The following is a 16,213-nucleotide window of genomic DNA, read 5'->3' on the forward strand; positions in this document are numbered from 1 at the left end:
AGTCTGTGACTATCAAGTTTGTTCTGCCATTCATTGACACATGGCTAAGCTTATAATCCTATATTCCATTTTCCTGTCTTATCCCAATAATGCTTGATGTCTTTACTGATAAAAAGGCTGTCAACCTCAGTCTTGAATACAGTTAACCTCCAGTTTGTACAGTTCCCAACAGTACAGAATTTAGTGCCAGTAGATTCACTACCCAATGAGAGCAAAAAATTCTTCTCATTTCAATCTTAAATGGGTGAGCCCTTACTGAGGGATAATGGCCTTTGGTCCTAGACTGTCACCACAAGTGGAAATAACTCTTGGATCTACCCTGTCAAGTCCTCAACAAATCGTATATGTTTCCCTCAATTCATCTCTCAGTCCTCTAAATTTCAATGATTACATGTCCATTCTACTCAACCTCTTCTCATAAGAAAATCCCTTCATACCAATGATCAACCAATTGAATCTTCTCTGGACTCCTTAATGTCAGTATATCTTTCATTAGTTAAGGGGAGAAAACTGTCGTAGATGTGATCTGACATGTGCCTTATAAAGTTTTAGCAAGATCACTCTACTTTTATACTCCATTCCCTAAGAACTAAGGGTCAATATTTGCCTTCCCTACTACATGTTGAATTTGTAAGTTGGCTTTTTGTGATTCAATCATAAGAACCCCAAATCCCTCTGTACTGCAGCTTTCTGTAGTCTCTCTCTATATTTAAATAATATTCAGTTCCTTCTTTTTCCAGCCAACATGCTAAACCTCAAATTTTTCCACATTATATCCCATCTGCAATTTTTCTTATTTATGTACCTGTTTTTAAGTCTCTGTAGATGCTTTATGTTAACCTCACCACTTGCTTTCATACCTATTTTTGTGTCCTCCATAAACCTGACAATATTTCATTCACTTTCTTCACCCAGATCATTAATATATTTTGTAAATAATTGCAGTCCAAGCACTGATCCCTGTGACATTCCAGTAGTCACAGTTACCATCCTGAATGTACTGTCTTATCCCAGCCCATATCCCAATTCCAATTATCCATTTTGTTTGTTTTTGTTTTGCACTAATCTCATGTATGATGATGTATAAACTAATCCAGTGAAAGGTTACATGATATAAACAGGAATTAAAACCACTTTTTAAATACATGTTTTCTATTTAATAGCAAAGACTTGATCAATGCCAAGGATCTCTTTGATATATATACTACTCAGGAGAATGAAATTCAGAAGCAACTTCTAGAAGCAGAAGAATTATACAACCAACTTATTAAAGAATCTACTGAAATGGAACAACAGAAAAATATCAAAGCAGAGAATGTAAGTTTAAAATTTGGTTTTACTTGGGCTGATTTCTTGAGAAACAGTTTAACCATCATTTCCTAATGTAAAGTCTTGGCATCTGTATCTGGATTTGATATATACACAGATATCAAACACAGCAAATATGTATACTTTGGACGCTAAAATGTCTGCTCAAGCATTTTGAGTGAATTATTAGCCATGTTTTTCCATGGATCTACTCCTGCTGCAATTTGTACATTGTCAGAAATTCAGTTCAAACTTCAAAGAGAAGTGGAATATTAGATCAGATGCTGGTAGATAGATAACTGCCTTTTTTTTTAGGTGGAAAGGAAAATCGTGTGGGATATATAACAGTTGCCTTATCCACTCCCACTTATTTCATCTGCAATCTAAAGAATTAATGTTGTATATAAATAACACAGTCACATTATCAATATGTAAGATTATGTGACTATCAGAACTGCTGGATGGTGATTATATCTTGAAGCCTCATCTGAAATATTTATCCTTTGCATAGTTAGAAGTTACTATGTTCAATAAAACATATTATTTACCAAGGAGATTTCCTGCAGTTGGTGTCAACCTGATGTCAGACACAAACAAATGGAATCCGAGATGGTGACAACAGTTTAACCCTATTTCCAAAGTTGGCACCTATTTCTGCAAATAACTTGTGCTGTGGAAACTCAATTTCTGGTACAATTTTAAAAGGGGTACTCAAACAGAGAGATCTGCACAAATCTGTGAAGGCTGAAGGATAAATTCATCAGGTTGTTCAAAAAGCTTATGATATTCTTTGCTTTATAAATGGACTTTTAGAGTGAAAAAGCAAGGCAGTTACATTAAACCTTTATAAAACACTGATAAACACCAGCTGGAGTATTGTGTCAATTTAGATCACCATATTTTCTGAAATAAGATCATCGTGTTTGAAAGGTTGAAGAGGAGATTTATTAGAGTGGCACAAGGAAGGAAACCCTTTAGTTCAGTGGAGAGACAAGAGAAATTGGGTTTTTTTCTCCATTGAAGTCAAGAGAATATCTGAAAGAGTTATTTTGTAAATCACCTGAATGAGGGCTTCAAAGGATGGGTTAGTAAATTTGCAGATGACACTAAGATCGGTGGAGTCGTGGATAGTGCCAAAGGATGTTGCAGGTTGCAGAGGAACATAACTAAGCTGCAGAGCAGGCTGAGAGGTGGCAAGTGGAGTTTAATGCAGAAAAGTGTGAGGTGATTCACTTTGGAAGGAGCAACAAGAACAAAGAATACAAGGCTCATGTTAAGATTCTTGGTAGTGTAAATCAGCAGAGAGATCTCGGTGTCCATGTACATAGATCCCTGATCAATAGGGTTGTTAAGAAAGCATAGTTTTTATTGGTAGAGGGATTGAGTTTCAGAGCCACGAGATCATGTTGCAGCCGTACAAAACTCTGGTGCGGCCACATTCAGAATATTGCATACACTTCTGGTCACCGCACAATAGGAAGGATGTGGAAGCTTTGGAAAGGGTTCAGAGGACATTTACTAAGCTGTTGCCTGGTATGGAGGGAAGGTCTTACAAGGAAAGGTTCAGGGACTTGAGGCTGTTTTCGTTAGAGTGTAGTAGGTGTGTGGAACGCCCTGCCTGCAACAGTAGTAAACTCGCCCACTTTAGGAACATTTAAATGATCGTTGGATTAGCATACGGATGAAAATGGAATAGTGGAGGATAGATAGGCTTCAGATTGGTTCCACATATCAGCACAACATTGAGGGCTGAAGGCCCATACTGTGCTGTAATAGTTTATGTTCTATAGCTGTTTAAATTCATAAAAGCATTGATGGAGCAAATACTTTTGAACTGTTCCCAGTGACGAAAACGTTAATATCCAAAGGGCATGGTTTGGAGATGGGAGTTTTATGGGTAGGCTTAATAAACAGAAAGTATTTAAGGCTACCTTTGGAGTTGAGTAATTGACATCTTGACATATCTGTGAACTATTGGAATGAATGATTTCAGAGATTAGACAACATATACCAAAAGCAGACTGAATTTAATTGGAAATTTTAACTTGTGCATTTACAGATCAAAATTTGTAAGGGGGAGAATATGGTAAAGCATGGCTTGGTGCGGGGTAATGAACAAGGAGGTGGTTGTCCATGGACAGGAGCACACTGGTTTCAAGGGGAGGGGTTATAGAGAATAACCAAATCAATCATGTTCATCTCATGTGGCAAGGCCTAGGTGGGAAAATAACATAAGCACAGTGTGAACTAGAATTCCCGTGCCCCGTCACCAGGTCTTTGGTGCTGAGGGTGGCTGATGGAGTATTGGTATGTGCACTGCTCCAACAGATGCTAAGGATGCTGGCCTTGCTCTTCATGACAATTATTGACTTATCCATGACAGCAGGCAGACTGCACTGATATAGTTTCGGGGCAATGAGGGCCATTCTTGCCACATATCTGTTTGCCACTCCTGTTCCTCCCTATGCATGTGGATGAAATCTCTAAATACTCCTCATTGCCTGGATGAGTTCAGTTCCAATAACACTCTCTTCACAGGTGATAATAGTCCTGCTGCGCTTCTCCAGCAATTTCTGTTTTATATTCTTCAGATCTCCAGCATCCACAATTCTTTATTTTATACTTAATGATTAATTGGTTATTGGGAGGTGGAGGAAGTTTAAATAAAACTTTCAAGAATCTTGGTTCAATAATGTAGATTTGTAGGACAGCAGGGTAAGTTTAAAAGAGTGTCTGTATCAACTCCTTTTGTTTTGCACCATGGTCTCATTGTATTTAACTGAAATTAATTGAAAATAATTGAAAGCAAAAAGTATACAAATACTTTAGATTTCTAAAAGTTGTTCTAATACTTGCATACCTTAATTTTTTTTTGCAGTTGAAGCAATTAAAAATTAGGCGTACAGAGAAACGCACCGAGATAAGTGTCCTGACAACAGCTTGCACTGAGCTTAGAAACACACTTAAGGAAAGAGTAAGAGACTTTTTAAAAAATATGTTTAATAAATGTAACATCAAGCTATATTGTTCTTTTTGATGTTGATTAATTTGCAGAGTTTTCTGTTTTCTGGCAAATTACCTTAATTTGTGGTTTACTTTTCAATGAAAATTCAAGAATTTCATGCTTCAAGTCTGAAATGAAAGTCAGAAACTCATTTCAATGAAGTGTGGCTATCTACTCAAAGGTTTTACCTCTACTTTTGTCACCTATGTATTCAATTCAGAACTTTGTATTACTTATTACTTCAAAAGTCCTGTTAACATACTCATTTATTGTGGTGTAATTGTGTAGGAGGAAGTATCAATTTCACAGGTTCCTCAATTAATATACTTGTAGCCATTATACTCAGTACTGTAAATCCCAGTGGTGCTTTCCAATTCATGCTTAACATTCTCTTGCATACTGTAGCTTTTTTGATGCAAATTTGTTGCTGTTTGTTGCTTGACAGGAAATAATTCATTTGTTAACAGCTTTGATATTTATAGCCAGTGTGCCATTGGTTCAGCCTGTGGGAATTTTTGAACTGAACCTCAACCCAGGCAACCACATTTATGTTAAACTGTATTTGAGCAATATAAGACCATAAGAAATAATACAAACCGACCGACTCCCACAGCTACCTAAATTACACCCCCTCCCACCCTACCGCCTGTAAAAACGCCCCCATATTCCAAATTCCTTCGCCTCCGCCTCCGCCGCATCTGCTCCCAGGAGGACCAATTCCACTACCGAACAACCCAAATGACCTCCTTCTTCAAAGGTCGCAATTTCCCCTCCAACATGGTCGACGATGCTCTCTCCACCGCATCTCCTCCACTTCCCGCACCTCCGCCCTTGAACCCCGCCCCTCCAATCGCCACCAGGACAGAACCCCACTGGTCCTCACCTTCCACCCCACCAACCTCCGGATAAATCGTATCATCCACCGTCATTTCCGCCACCTCCAAACAGACCCCACCACCAAGGATATATTTCCCTCCCCTCCCCATCAGTGTTCCGGAGAGACCACTTCCTCCGCGACTCTCTCATTAGGTCCACACTCCCCACCAACCCCACCTCCATTCCCGACACCTTCCCCTGCAACCACAAGAAGTGCAAAACTTGCGCCCACGCCTCCCCCCTACTTCCCTCCAAGGCCCCAATGGATCCTTCCATATCCATCGCAAATTCATCTGCACCTCCACACACATCATTTACTGTATCCGTTGCACCCTATGTGGTCTCTCTACATTGGGGAAACAGGCCGCCTACATGCGGAACGTTTCAGGGAATACATCTGGGACACTCGCACCAACCAACCCAACTGCCCCATGGCTGAACACTTTAACTCCCCCTCCCACTCCTCCAAGGACATGCAGGTCCTTGGCCTCCTCCATCGCCAGACCCTGACCACACAACGCCTGGAGGAAGAGCGCCTCATCCTCCACCTAGGAACCCTCCAACCACACGGGATGAATGTAGATTTCTCCAGCTTCCTCATTTCTCCTCCCCCCACCTTATCTCAGTCCCAACCTCCAGATTCAGCATTGCCCTCTTGACCTGCAATCTTCTTCCCGACCTCTCCGTCCCCACCACCTCTCCGGCCTATCACCCTCACCTCCTTCCACCTATCACATTCCCAGTGCCCATTTGGCACACCAGCCTCATCCCTGAAGAAGGGTTATGCCTGAAACGTCAATTCTCCTGCTCCACGGATGCTGCCTGGCCTGCTGTGTTTTTCCAGCACCACATTTTTCAACATAAGAAATAATGATTTGATTAGGCTATTTGGTCTCTAGAGCCTGTTGTGGTCTTCAGTAAGGTCATGGCTAAACTCAATGTGGCCTTAACTCCACTTTTCTGCCTGCTCTAGTCGCTCTTTGACAAAATCTAACTCAACTTTAAATATATATAATGAGTCTGCATCCTGCTGTCTCGAGTAATGAATTCTAAAGATTAACAACCATCTGAAAAAAGAAATCTCCCGTTGTCATCTTTAGCTGCCATTTGGTTGGTACCAAACTTGCCTTTGATTGACAGAGGTCCACGTTCAAATACTCCTCTAAGACTTGAGCACAAATATTAATGCAGATGCTCTTGTGGAGTGCTGCACTGTTGGGCATGATGTCTCTTTGGAAAAGATGTTAAATTGAGGTCCCATTAGCCTTTTGGATGGAAAATATTCCATGGCAGTATTTCAAAGAACAACAGGACAGTAAACTCTGGTCTGGTGGCTAACTTTTATCTCAGAATCAACATGGTAAAACCAGATTATATGGTCATTACTGTACTGTTTTTGGGAGTTTGCTGTCCACAAAATTGTGTTTGACATTTCCTGTATTACAACAGAAAATTCACTTCAAGGGTATTGCATTAATTGTAAAGTCCCTTGAAATGTATGGTGCACAGTATAAGCTAGATGTTGTGTTCCATCAGGGTGGGAAAAGTTGCTTGGTTACTTGGCCAGATGGTGTGCTTGCAAATCAAGCAATATAAAAAACTTGTTTGAATCAGTGGAGAAGTCTCAGTCCTGGAATTTATTCTACAGGTGAGCTATCCGTATGGATTTGAATCAGGACTGCAGGGAAGTTGGCGAAACTAACCATAGTTCCTTGGTGCAGGAGACAAATCAAGTGTGGGAAAAAAAGGGAATGTGATAACTTATATAATTGTTAGGAAATTAAATGCTAGTCTGTTCAGCTGAGACTGGAAATTCCAGAAATTCTATTAATTGCAGATCTGGGCACTTAGAGTATCTCCATGTGACTTGAGAAGAACTGCAGATGGAGGATCCATCTGTTGTGGTCCATGTCAGAACCAACGGAGAGGTGAAATAAATATTGAGGTCTTCCCAAGGGATTTGGTAACATAGGTTCTAAATTAATAGATGTTAACTTCCGGATTACTACCTGAGCCACATATAAATTGGCATGGTGTCAACCAGTTGATAGAATTCAATGTGTGATTCAAAGGCTGGTGTGTGAAGAAGAGTGTTGATTCATGGGAAATAAAACATAAAGTTACCACAGTCCTCCTGGACCATAGGCTGCTCTCTCATTAGAGACAGAGGGAGAGAAAAAGAGAGATGACTGGTGGTGATTTAACTTAAGGGTCACCACGCATCAAGTGAGGAAGAAGTTGAGAAGGTGAATCCTTCATGGTAACCTCAGCCAGTGTGGGAACTGAACCCCAGCTGTTGACACAGCTCTGAATCGTAAATCTGCCATCCAGTCAGTTGACATTGGCCAGAAAGAGAAAGATGGTGACAGGTTGGGTTCCACGTAAACACTGATGGTATCAGTGACTTAGGGAAGTTTTTAACTGGAGTTATAAATAGAGCTTTAAACTAAAAAGAGGAGGGCGATCGGTTTGAGGCAATAGAGAAATGCAGCAATTTGGATAAAGATGGGAATAGAACAATAAGGGATAGAAAATTTAATGCTGTTTTTTTTGCAAGACAACTGCATAACGTACACTCACATAGAAGATTGCAAATCCAGAGGGTAAAGGTACAATGGAATCTTGGAGTAGCAATTTATCAGTCACTAGAAATTTTGCCAAACGTTAACAGGCCCATTAATTTAAAAAAAACAAGCACATGACTTTATTTCAAGAAGGATAGACTTGAAAAGTGGGGAATTTAAGATGAACCTGTATCAAACCTTGGCTGGACCTAATTTAGAGGACACAATGGAATTCTGATAGCCATATTCTAGAACAGGTGTAGAAGCACTGGAGAGGAGACAGAGATTGATAAGAATGATAGCAGGAAAATTTGACTATATTTATCTGAAAGGGACTGATCTCTGTACCCTTGTTAAATCTAGGCTGAAGAGTGACATAATTAAGATTTTTTTAATATTATGAAAGGCTTTGGCTTTGATAGAGTTGATATAGAGAGAATGTTTTATTTTGTGGGATAGAAGCTATATATAAGATATCAATAAAAATGCCAGAGAGTGCAGAAAAAAACTTGAACAGTGAAGTGTGAGTATGTGGGACTCGTTACCATTTTGGAGCAAGTATTTTGATGTATTTAAGTGGAAACTACTTAACTATTTGAGGGGGAAAGGAATAGATGCTCATGATGGAAGATATGGATGAGGAAAAGTGGGAGGAGGCTCAAGGGAAGCATAAACACTAGAGTGGATTAATTGAGCTGAATGGCCTGCTTCTGGTGCCTATATTCTAGATAAACCTTAATACCAAGATCTCAGGTGACATATTGTCAAAGTTTTATCAAGGGTAAAGATATCAGTCCTTTCCTGATATGTATAGCTACTGTTATGAAGATGTGGGTGTACTGTACATTCCTGATGAAGGGCTTATGCTCGAAACGTCGAATTCTCTATTCCTGAGATGCTGCCTGGCCTGCTGTGCTTTGACCAGCAACACATTTGCTACTGTACCTTTAAGAGAGTTAAAAGCTTGCAGAACTACTTGACATAGCACCAAGTGTTCTGAGGAAGATATAATGTAACATTTAGTCAAAAAACTCAATTAGCTTGTTGCCTGGAGACGACAAAACAAATTCAAATTCGGCTAATCACTTTAAGTTATACCCCGAGAAACTCCAATCAAGTTTGAATTGAGTATATTGACAATCTTAAAAGCCAATGACACAATCTGATTCTTTGGGGTATAAGACCAGGGAAAATTGAACAGATGGGAGGAGAACTGTCAAGCCACCAGTGCCTGCAGACTGCCCAGAGAATAGCTCTCTTAAAGGTACCTTTATTGATCACTAACTTGTGAAACAGAAATCCCTAAGAAAAAGAAAAGAAGACAGTGGAAGATATAAATAGAAGATTCGACATCTGGGTGGTTTTGAAAATTTGGATTTTTGGAAAATCTTAATCGGGGGTTTTATGGACTAGTATTATAGAAGGGAAAGTAAAAGATACGTTAGAGGTAGCAGTTGTAAATAATTGTTAGTTAATTATTCTCTGTTGTACTTTAAGAAATAAAGTTGTTAATTTTAACTTTAAATAGTTCTTGACCTCTCATAGGGTAAATATTTTCTGTGTTGCTAGTTTAAATTAATTAAGAGGGTTTACCTCATATTGTGACACTACTGATGTCATTACAGACAGGTACAATCATTCTAGCAAATCTCCTTGGCACTCTCTCCATGGCTTTAACCTCATCCCTTAAATAAGGTGCCCAGAACTGAACACAGTACTCCATATATGGTCTGACCAATGATTTGTAGAAATATAACATCACGTCCTGCTTTTATATTCAATGTCTCTATTTATAAACCCAACAATCCTTTAAGCCTTCTTAACAACTTGCCTGGCCACCTTCAGAGAAGTATGCACATGAACCCCAAGGTCCCTCTGCTCTTGTACTTCCCTCAGATTTATACCATTGATCATGTATAATCTCTCTGTGTTTTTTCTATCAAAATGCATTACCTGACATTCCTCTGCAGTGAAATTCACCTGCCATGTGTCTGTCCATTTGGCCACCCTATCAGTGTCCCTTTGACATCACTCAGCATCATCTTCGTAATCCATGATTCTACCCAACTTGGTATCATTTACAAATTTAGGGATTTTACCCTCAATACCTATCTCCAAATTATTAATATAAAGCAACAAAAGCAAGGGTCCCAACACCAATCCCTGGGGAACACCACTTTCAACTCTTCAGAGGATGCCCATCCATGACTACTCTGTGTGTACTGTCTTTTAGCTAACTCCTAATCCATGCTGTCAAAGACCCATCAAACCAAGAATTTGTAATTTTTTAACCAACCTGTGACTTAAATATACAACATCCATATCATTAAAGAGCTCAATTAAATTTATCAGATGTTAAGGGAACATATAAAGTTGACCTAGAGAGACTATTTTTATCAGTTGAGAATCTAAGACTAAGGGGTATAATCTAGGAGTATAGAGCTAGACATTTCAGAAGTGAAATTAGAAAGTGTGAGTGCATGCAATGAGTGTAGGAGTTTGAAATTCTCATCTGCAAATGACAATTGATGGTAAACCAAAAGTTCATTTTATATATAGATTGATTCTGTTATCCAGTGTATTAGGGAAATGGTTCAAAGACAATGTTTTAAATAAGTTGTGAGATTGTGTTGTTTAGTACCTTTGTTTGCCTATACCTAATTGCTGTTGAGAAGGTGTTAGTGAGCTACCTTCTTAACCCACTGCTTTCATTGATGTGTAGGGACTCCCAAAATACTGTTAGGAAGTGAGTGCCAGCATTTTAGAATTTAGGAACATAAGAAGTAGCCAATTCAGCCCCTCGATTCTATTCCGACATTTGATCATGTCTTATCTCATTTTGAACTCTACTCTACTTCTTGCCCACTCTCCATAGCTCTCCAACCCATTACTAATTAAAAATCTGTCTATCTCCTCCTTAAATTTACTCAATGTCCCAGCATCCACCACAATCTAGCATTGTGATTTCTACAGATTTGCAACCTTTTATGAGAAGTAATTTCTCCTCATCTCTGTTCTGAACTTGCTAATCCTTATCCTAAACATATAACCTCTCAATTTAGATTGCCTCATATCCTTTTCATGTCTACTTTGTCATCTTATATATTTCAATTAGATCTCCTTTCATTCTTCAAAACTACAGAAGTATAAGCCTGAAGTGTTCAATTTCTCTTCTTAAGATCACCCGCTCATCTCCGGAATCAGTCTAGTGAGAATCAACCCATTAATCAATCAACCTCTGAACTGCCCCAAATGAAACAACATCCCTGTTGAAGTAGAGGGACCAAAATTATGAGCAATACACCAGGTGTGGTCTCACTAATGTCTATAACAGTTGCAGTGAATAACAAATGCCAAAATTCCATTTGCCTTCCTTATTACCTGCTAGGAGAAAGTGAGGACTGCAGATGCTAGAGAGTCAGAGTGAAGAAGTGTGGTGCTGGAAAACGCACAACAAGTTAAGCAGCATCTGAGGAGCAGGAGAGTCAATGTTTCGGGCATAAGCCCTTCATCAGGAATGTGGAGGGGGAAAGGAGTTGGGAGATGAATGGGAGTGGGGGTGTGGCTGGAGGGAATGTAAGTGGGATGAAGATAGGTGGATGCAAGTAGGAGGTGATTGTGATCAGTCAGTGGGGACGTGGAGCAGACAGAAGGAAGGAAGATGGAGAGGTATGTCGGGTCAAGAGGGCAATGCCAAGTTGGAATGTTGGATCTGGGATGAGGTGGGGGGGTGGAAATTGGGAAACTGGTGAAGTCAGTGTTGATGCTTTATGGTTGTAGAGTCCTGAGACGGAAGATGAGGTGTCTTCCTCCAGTTGGCACGTGGCATTGATTTGGCAGTGGAGGGGATCCAGGATTTGCATGGAGTGGATGGAGGAGTTGAAGTTGTTGGATGCAGAGCAATGTGGTTGTTTGGTGTGTGCAGACCAGAGATATCCCCTGAACCACTCTGTGAGCTGGCTCTTAGTCTTCCTGCTGTGGAGGAGACCACATTAAGAGCAGCAGATGCAGTAAATGAGATGGGAGGATGTACAAGTAAGTCTCTAATGGTTTTGAAATGATCCTTTAAGGCCCTGGTCAGAAGTGAGGAGGGAGATGTGGGCACATATTTGACACCTTGTGTGGCGGCAAGGGAAGGTGCCGGTTGTAGACGGTTAGGTGGTGGGGAATGTGGACCTAATGAAGGAGCCATGGAAGGAACGGTCTCTGCAGAATGCTAATAAGGGTGGGCAGGGAAATATATTTCCCGTGGTGAGGTTGTAAAAATGATGGAGGATAATGTACTATATTTGGAGATTCGTGGGGTGGAATGTAAGGACCGGTGGTGGGGGTGTGGGGAGGTTCAATCCTTGTTGCAGTGGGGGATGTGGGGTTCAAGGACAGAGGTACTGGAAATGGAGGAATGTGATGGAGGGCATTGTTGATTACGGGAGGGGAAATTGTGGTCCTTAAAATAGAGACATCTGGGATATCCTGGAGTGGAATTGCTCCTCATGGGAGCAGATATGGCAGAGGCGGATGAGTTGGAAACAAGAAATTGTATTTTTACAGGAGCGGGGAGGAGGTGTAGACCAGGTAGCTGTGGGAGTCAGTAGGTTTGAAATAGATGTCCATGTGGAGTTGGTATCCAGAGACAGAGTTGGTGAGGTCCAGGAAGGGGAGAGAGGTGTCAGAGATGGTCCATGTGAACTTGAGGTCAAGGTGGAATGTGTTGGTGAAGTTGATGAGCTATTCAATCTACTTGTGGGAGCGCAAGGTGGTGCCGAAACAGCCATCAGTGTAGCAGAGGAAAAGGTGGGGCATGGTGCAGGTGTAGCTACGAAACAGGGACTGTTCCATGTATCCTACAAAGAGGTAAGCATAGCTGTGGTCAATGTGGGTGCCTTGGCTACCTCTCATGTCTGTAGGAAATGGGAACTTTCGAAGGAAAAGTTGTTGGCGGTGAGGACCTGTTCCGCCAGTTGAATGAGAGTGTGTTGGTGGAGGGCAAAGTGAGGATTGCAGATGCTGGAGATCAGAATCGGAGAGTATGGTACTGGAAAAGCCCAGCCAGTCAGACAGCATCCGAGGAGCAGGAGAATCAACATTTCAGGCATAAGCCCTTACTTAGGAATTGGCTTGTGGGCCAAGGGGGCTGAGAGACAAATGGGAGGGGGTTGGGGCTGGGGGGGAAGATAGCTGGCAAAGTGATAGATTGATGGAGGTGGGGCTGAAAGTGATAGGTCAGAGAGGAGGATGGAGCAGGTAGGTGAGAAGGAAGATGGACAGGTAGGACCATTTAAGTCTGAGTTGGAAGGTTTGGACTGGGATAAGGTGGGGTAGGGGAAATGGGGAAACTAGTGAAATCCAGTTGGTTGGAAGGTCCCAAGGCAGAAGATAAGGCATTCTTCCTCCAGGCGTTGGGTGGTTACTGTTTAATGATGGAGAAGGCACATCCTTGGCAAGTTGGGAAGGGGAGTTGAAATGTTTAGCCACAGGGCGATGGGGTTGGTTAGTGAGGGTATCCTAAAGATGTTCTCTGAAACAAGCCGCAAGTTAGTGTTCTGTTTCACCAGTGTAGAGCAGATCTCATTGGTTGCAATGGATGCAGTAGATGACGTGTGTGGAAGTACAGGTAAATCTATGTCGGACGTGGATGGATCCTTTGGGGCCTTGGATGGAGGTGAGGTGAGAGATGTGGGTGCAGGTTTTCAACTTCTCGTGATGGCCGGGGAAGGTGCTGGGAGGGGAGGGTGGATTGGTGGGAGGCGTGGACCTGACAAGGGAGTCGCGGAAGTCATGATCTCTCATAAACTCAGATAGTGATGGAGTCTGTTTGTAGGTTGTGGAAATGGCAGAGGATGATGCATTATATCCAAATTTTATTTTATTTTTCATTTTAGTCGTGGAGGGGGACTGGTTGGGTTAGTGGGAAAGGAAGAAACAGAGGGCTTTTAGGCCTTCAGCATGTGGGATGGAGGTGTAAGGGACTGGATGATGAAGATGAAGTATTGGTGGGCCGAGAATCAAAAGTCATTGCGGAGGTGGAGAGTGTATTTGGTGTCCTGGACATATGTGGGGGAGAGTTCATGGGCCATAGGGGACAGGACAGAGCCAAGATTTGAGTAGATGAGTTTAATGGGGCAGGACCAAGCAGAGGCAATCAGTCGACTGAGGCAGTCAGATTTATGGATTTTGGGTAAGAAGTAGAACCGGGCCGTACAGGGTTGGGGAACTATGAGGTTGGAGGCTGTGGATGGGAGATCCCCCTCAAGTGATGAGGTTGTGGATGGTTTTCTGTGAGTCTACTAGTGCCTACTAGTTTTCTGTGAGTCATGAATGAGGACACCCAGATTCTTCTGCACTGCAATACTCTGAAGTTTTAGTCCTATTAAATAATAAGTTACCTTTCTATTCTTCCAATCTCACACTTATCCATGTTAAACTTCACCTGTGAAATTTGGGCCCAATTTTAAAATAAATTTCTTATTTTTCCTCAATTAACACAATCTACCACAATCTCTCTCAGTAAGTTTTATTTAAGACAAAGTTGAATTAATATTGAAGTGATTTCTGCTATTAAAGATTAGATTAGATTAGACTTACAGTGTGGAAACAGGCCCTTCGGCCCAACAAGTCCACACCGACCCGCCGAAGCGCAACCCACCCATACCCCTACATTTACCCCTTACCTAACACTATGGGCAATTTAGCATGGCCAATTCACCTGACCCGCACATCTTTGTGACTGTGGGAGGAAACCGGAGCACCTGGAGGAAACCCACGCAGACACGGGGAGAATGTGCAGACTCCACACAGTCAGTCGCCTGAGTCGGGAATTGAACCCGGGTCTCAGGTGCTGTGAGGCAGCAGTGCTAACCACTGTGCCACCGTGCCGCCCACGTATAGAGTATAGAAGTGATATGTATAAGTCCTGCATTACGTTCCTATTATTTAGCATGTGTTTTTACATTGACTGTGTGGACCTTCTGATTTTCCAGAATTTTTCATCAATTGGTACACTCCTGGTCCCATGGATGCTGGATAATAAAATGTTTACTATAATTGGAGGCCAAGGACCAAACCCGTGGCACCCCACTAGTTACAGCTTGCAGACCAGAAAAGGACCCATTAATTCTGAATATCTGTTTTTTGTTGGTTCACCAATCCTCTATCCAAGCTAATAAATTATCCTAAATTCCATGGGATCTTACCTTATGCAGCACCTTCTCAAATGCCTTCTGGAAGTCCAGGCAGACTACATTTACAAGATCTCCATTATCCATATTACTTGTTGTATTTACAAACAATTCTAACAAATTAGTCAAACATGATTGAGCCTTCATAAAACCATGCTGACTCTGTTGTATTTTGTATTTTGACATTCCAATGGTCCTATTATTACTTCCTTAATAATGGATTCTAACAATTTCCCAACAACACATTAAACTGACTGGTCTGTAGTTTCTTACTTTCTGCCTCTGTTTTTGAGAAAGGGTGTTATATCAATGTTTTTCCTGTTCACTGGAACCTTCCTGCATCCAAAGAATTTTACAATATTATAACCAATGGATCCACTATTTCATCCTTTATCATCCCACGATGTAGGCCATCAGGACCTGAAGACTTGTCTGTCTTCAATCCCAATAATTTTGCTAGATTTTGACCGAGTGACCATGGAAGAATAGTGATATAGTTCAAAATCAGCATGGTACATGGTTTGGCAGAGGAACTTACAAATGGTGATGTTCCCATGTATCTGCAAGCAATTGGAGATGGTCTCAGACCAGCCATTATCTTATTGCATGTTGAAATAACTGTTTAGGTCTGATTCTCCTCTTACGTAACTGATGAAATTTGCCTTCCTTCAATCCTGTTGCATTGTTCTTACTCTGACAATATTTATTTTCATAAAAAATATTTTGTTTAAAAATAAATTTTGATCAACAGCTTAATGAGAAAAATGAATTTTAATTCGCTCAAGACATGATTGGTAACTCAAGTTACTTTGGGAAATCTAAAGCACGGCGAAGCAAATTTTGTTTTCGTCTACCAGTTTTGAATCTTTTTTTTAAAGATGTAAATGAAGGCAAATGTAGTAAACATAGAAATTATGTAATCTTTGACAGTTAGCATGGTACCATCATTGCTATCATTTTACTTGTCAGATGAGACAGGCACTTCTTTATTGCCTCAATTTTTCTAGACTTTTAAGAGCTGCTAAATGGCTTGAACTTTGGCATTTTCTGGTTCTGCCTTGTTCCTTCAATATTTATAGGATTTCTCTTCTCCAGTCCCTTATCGCAACTTTATTTATGTAGCTAACTTGAAAATGAGTTCAAAATAAATAATGGCTCAACGTTGTAATGTACTGATTTCGCAAACTTGGGGTGGTTGAAAGACTTGCCTGCTGTGAATCCACATTACATATTCAAAAAGATACCACTCACAATCTAATGACCATTAGCTGTTAAATGACTGA

The 16,213-nt window shown here is 41.0% G+C and overlaps 1 protein-coding gene and 1 long non-coding RNA gene across 2 annotated transcripts in view; both read left to right on the plus strand.

Annotated features, from left to right (window-relative positions):
• Window positions 1-1,245, plus strand: part of LOC132815433 (uncharacterized) — a 48,424-nt gene extending 47,179 nt beyond the window's left edge. Inside the window, exon 3 of the long non-coding RNA XR_009644652.1 lies at window positions 1,164-1,245. This is a non-coding gene — a long non-coding RNA (uncharacterized LOC132815433). The remainder of the gene's footprint in view (window positions 1-1,163) is intronic.
• Window positions 1,246-1,279: 34 nt separating this feature from the next.
• LOC132815434 (uncharacterized) overlaps window positions 1,280-16,213 on the plus strand; it is a 312,980-nt gene continuing 298,046 nt past the window's right edge. The window contains exons 1-2 of the mRNA XM_060824368.1: window positions 1,280-1,317; window positions 4,187-4,282. Coding sequence (XP_060680351.1) covers window positions 1,285-1,317; window positions 4,187-4,282 — 129 coding nt within the window. The 5' untranslated portion in view covers window positions 1,280-1,284. The remainder of the gene's footprint in view (window positions 1,318-4,186; window positions 4,283-16,213) is intronic.

The sequence above is a fragment of the Hemiscyllium ocellatum genome, chromosome 4 (genome assembly GCF_020745735.1).
Source record: "Hemiscyllium ocellatum isolate sHemOce1 chromosome 4, sHemOce1.pat.X.cur, whole genome shotgun sequence".
NCBI lineage: Eukaryota > Metazoa > Chordata > Chondrichthyes > Orectolobiformes > Hemiscylliidae > Hemiscyllium > Hemiscyllium ocellatum.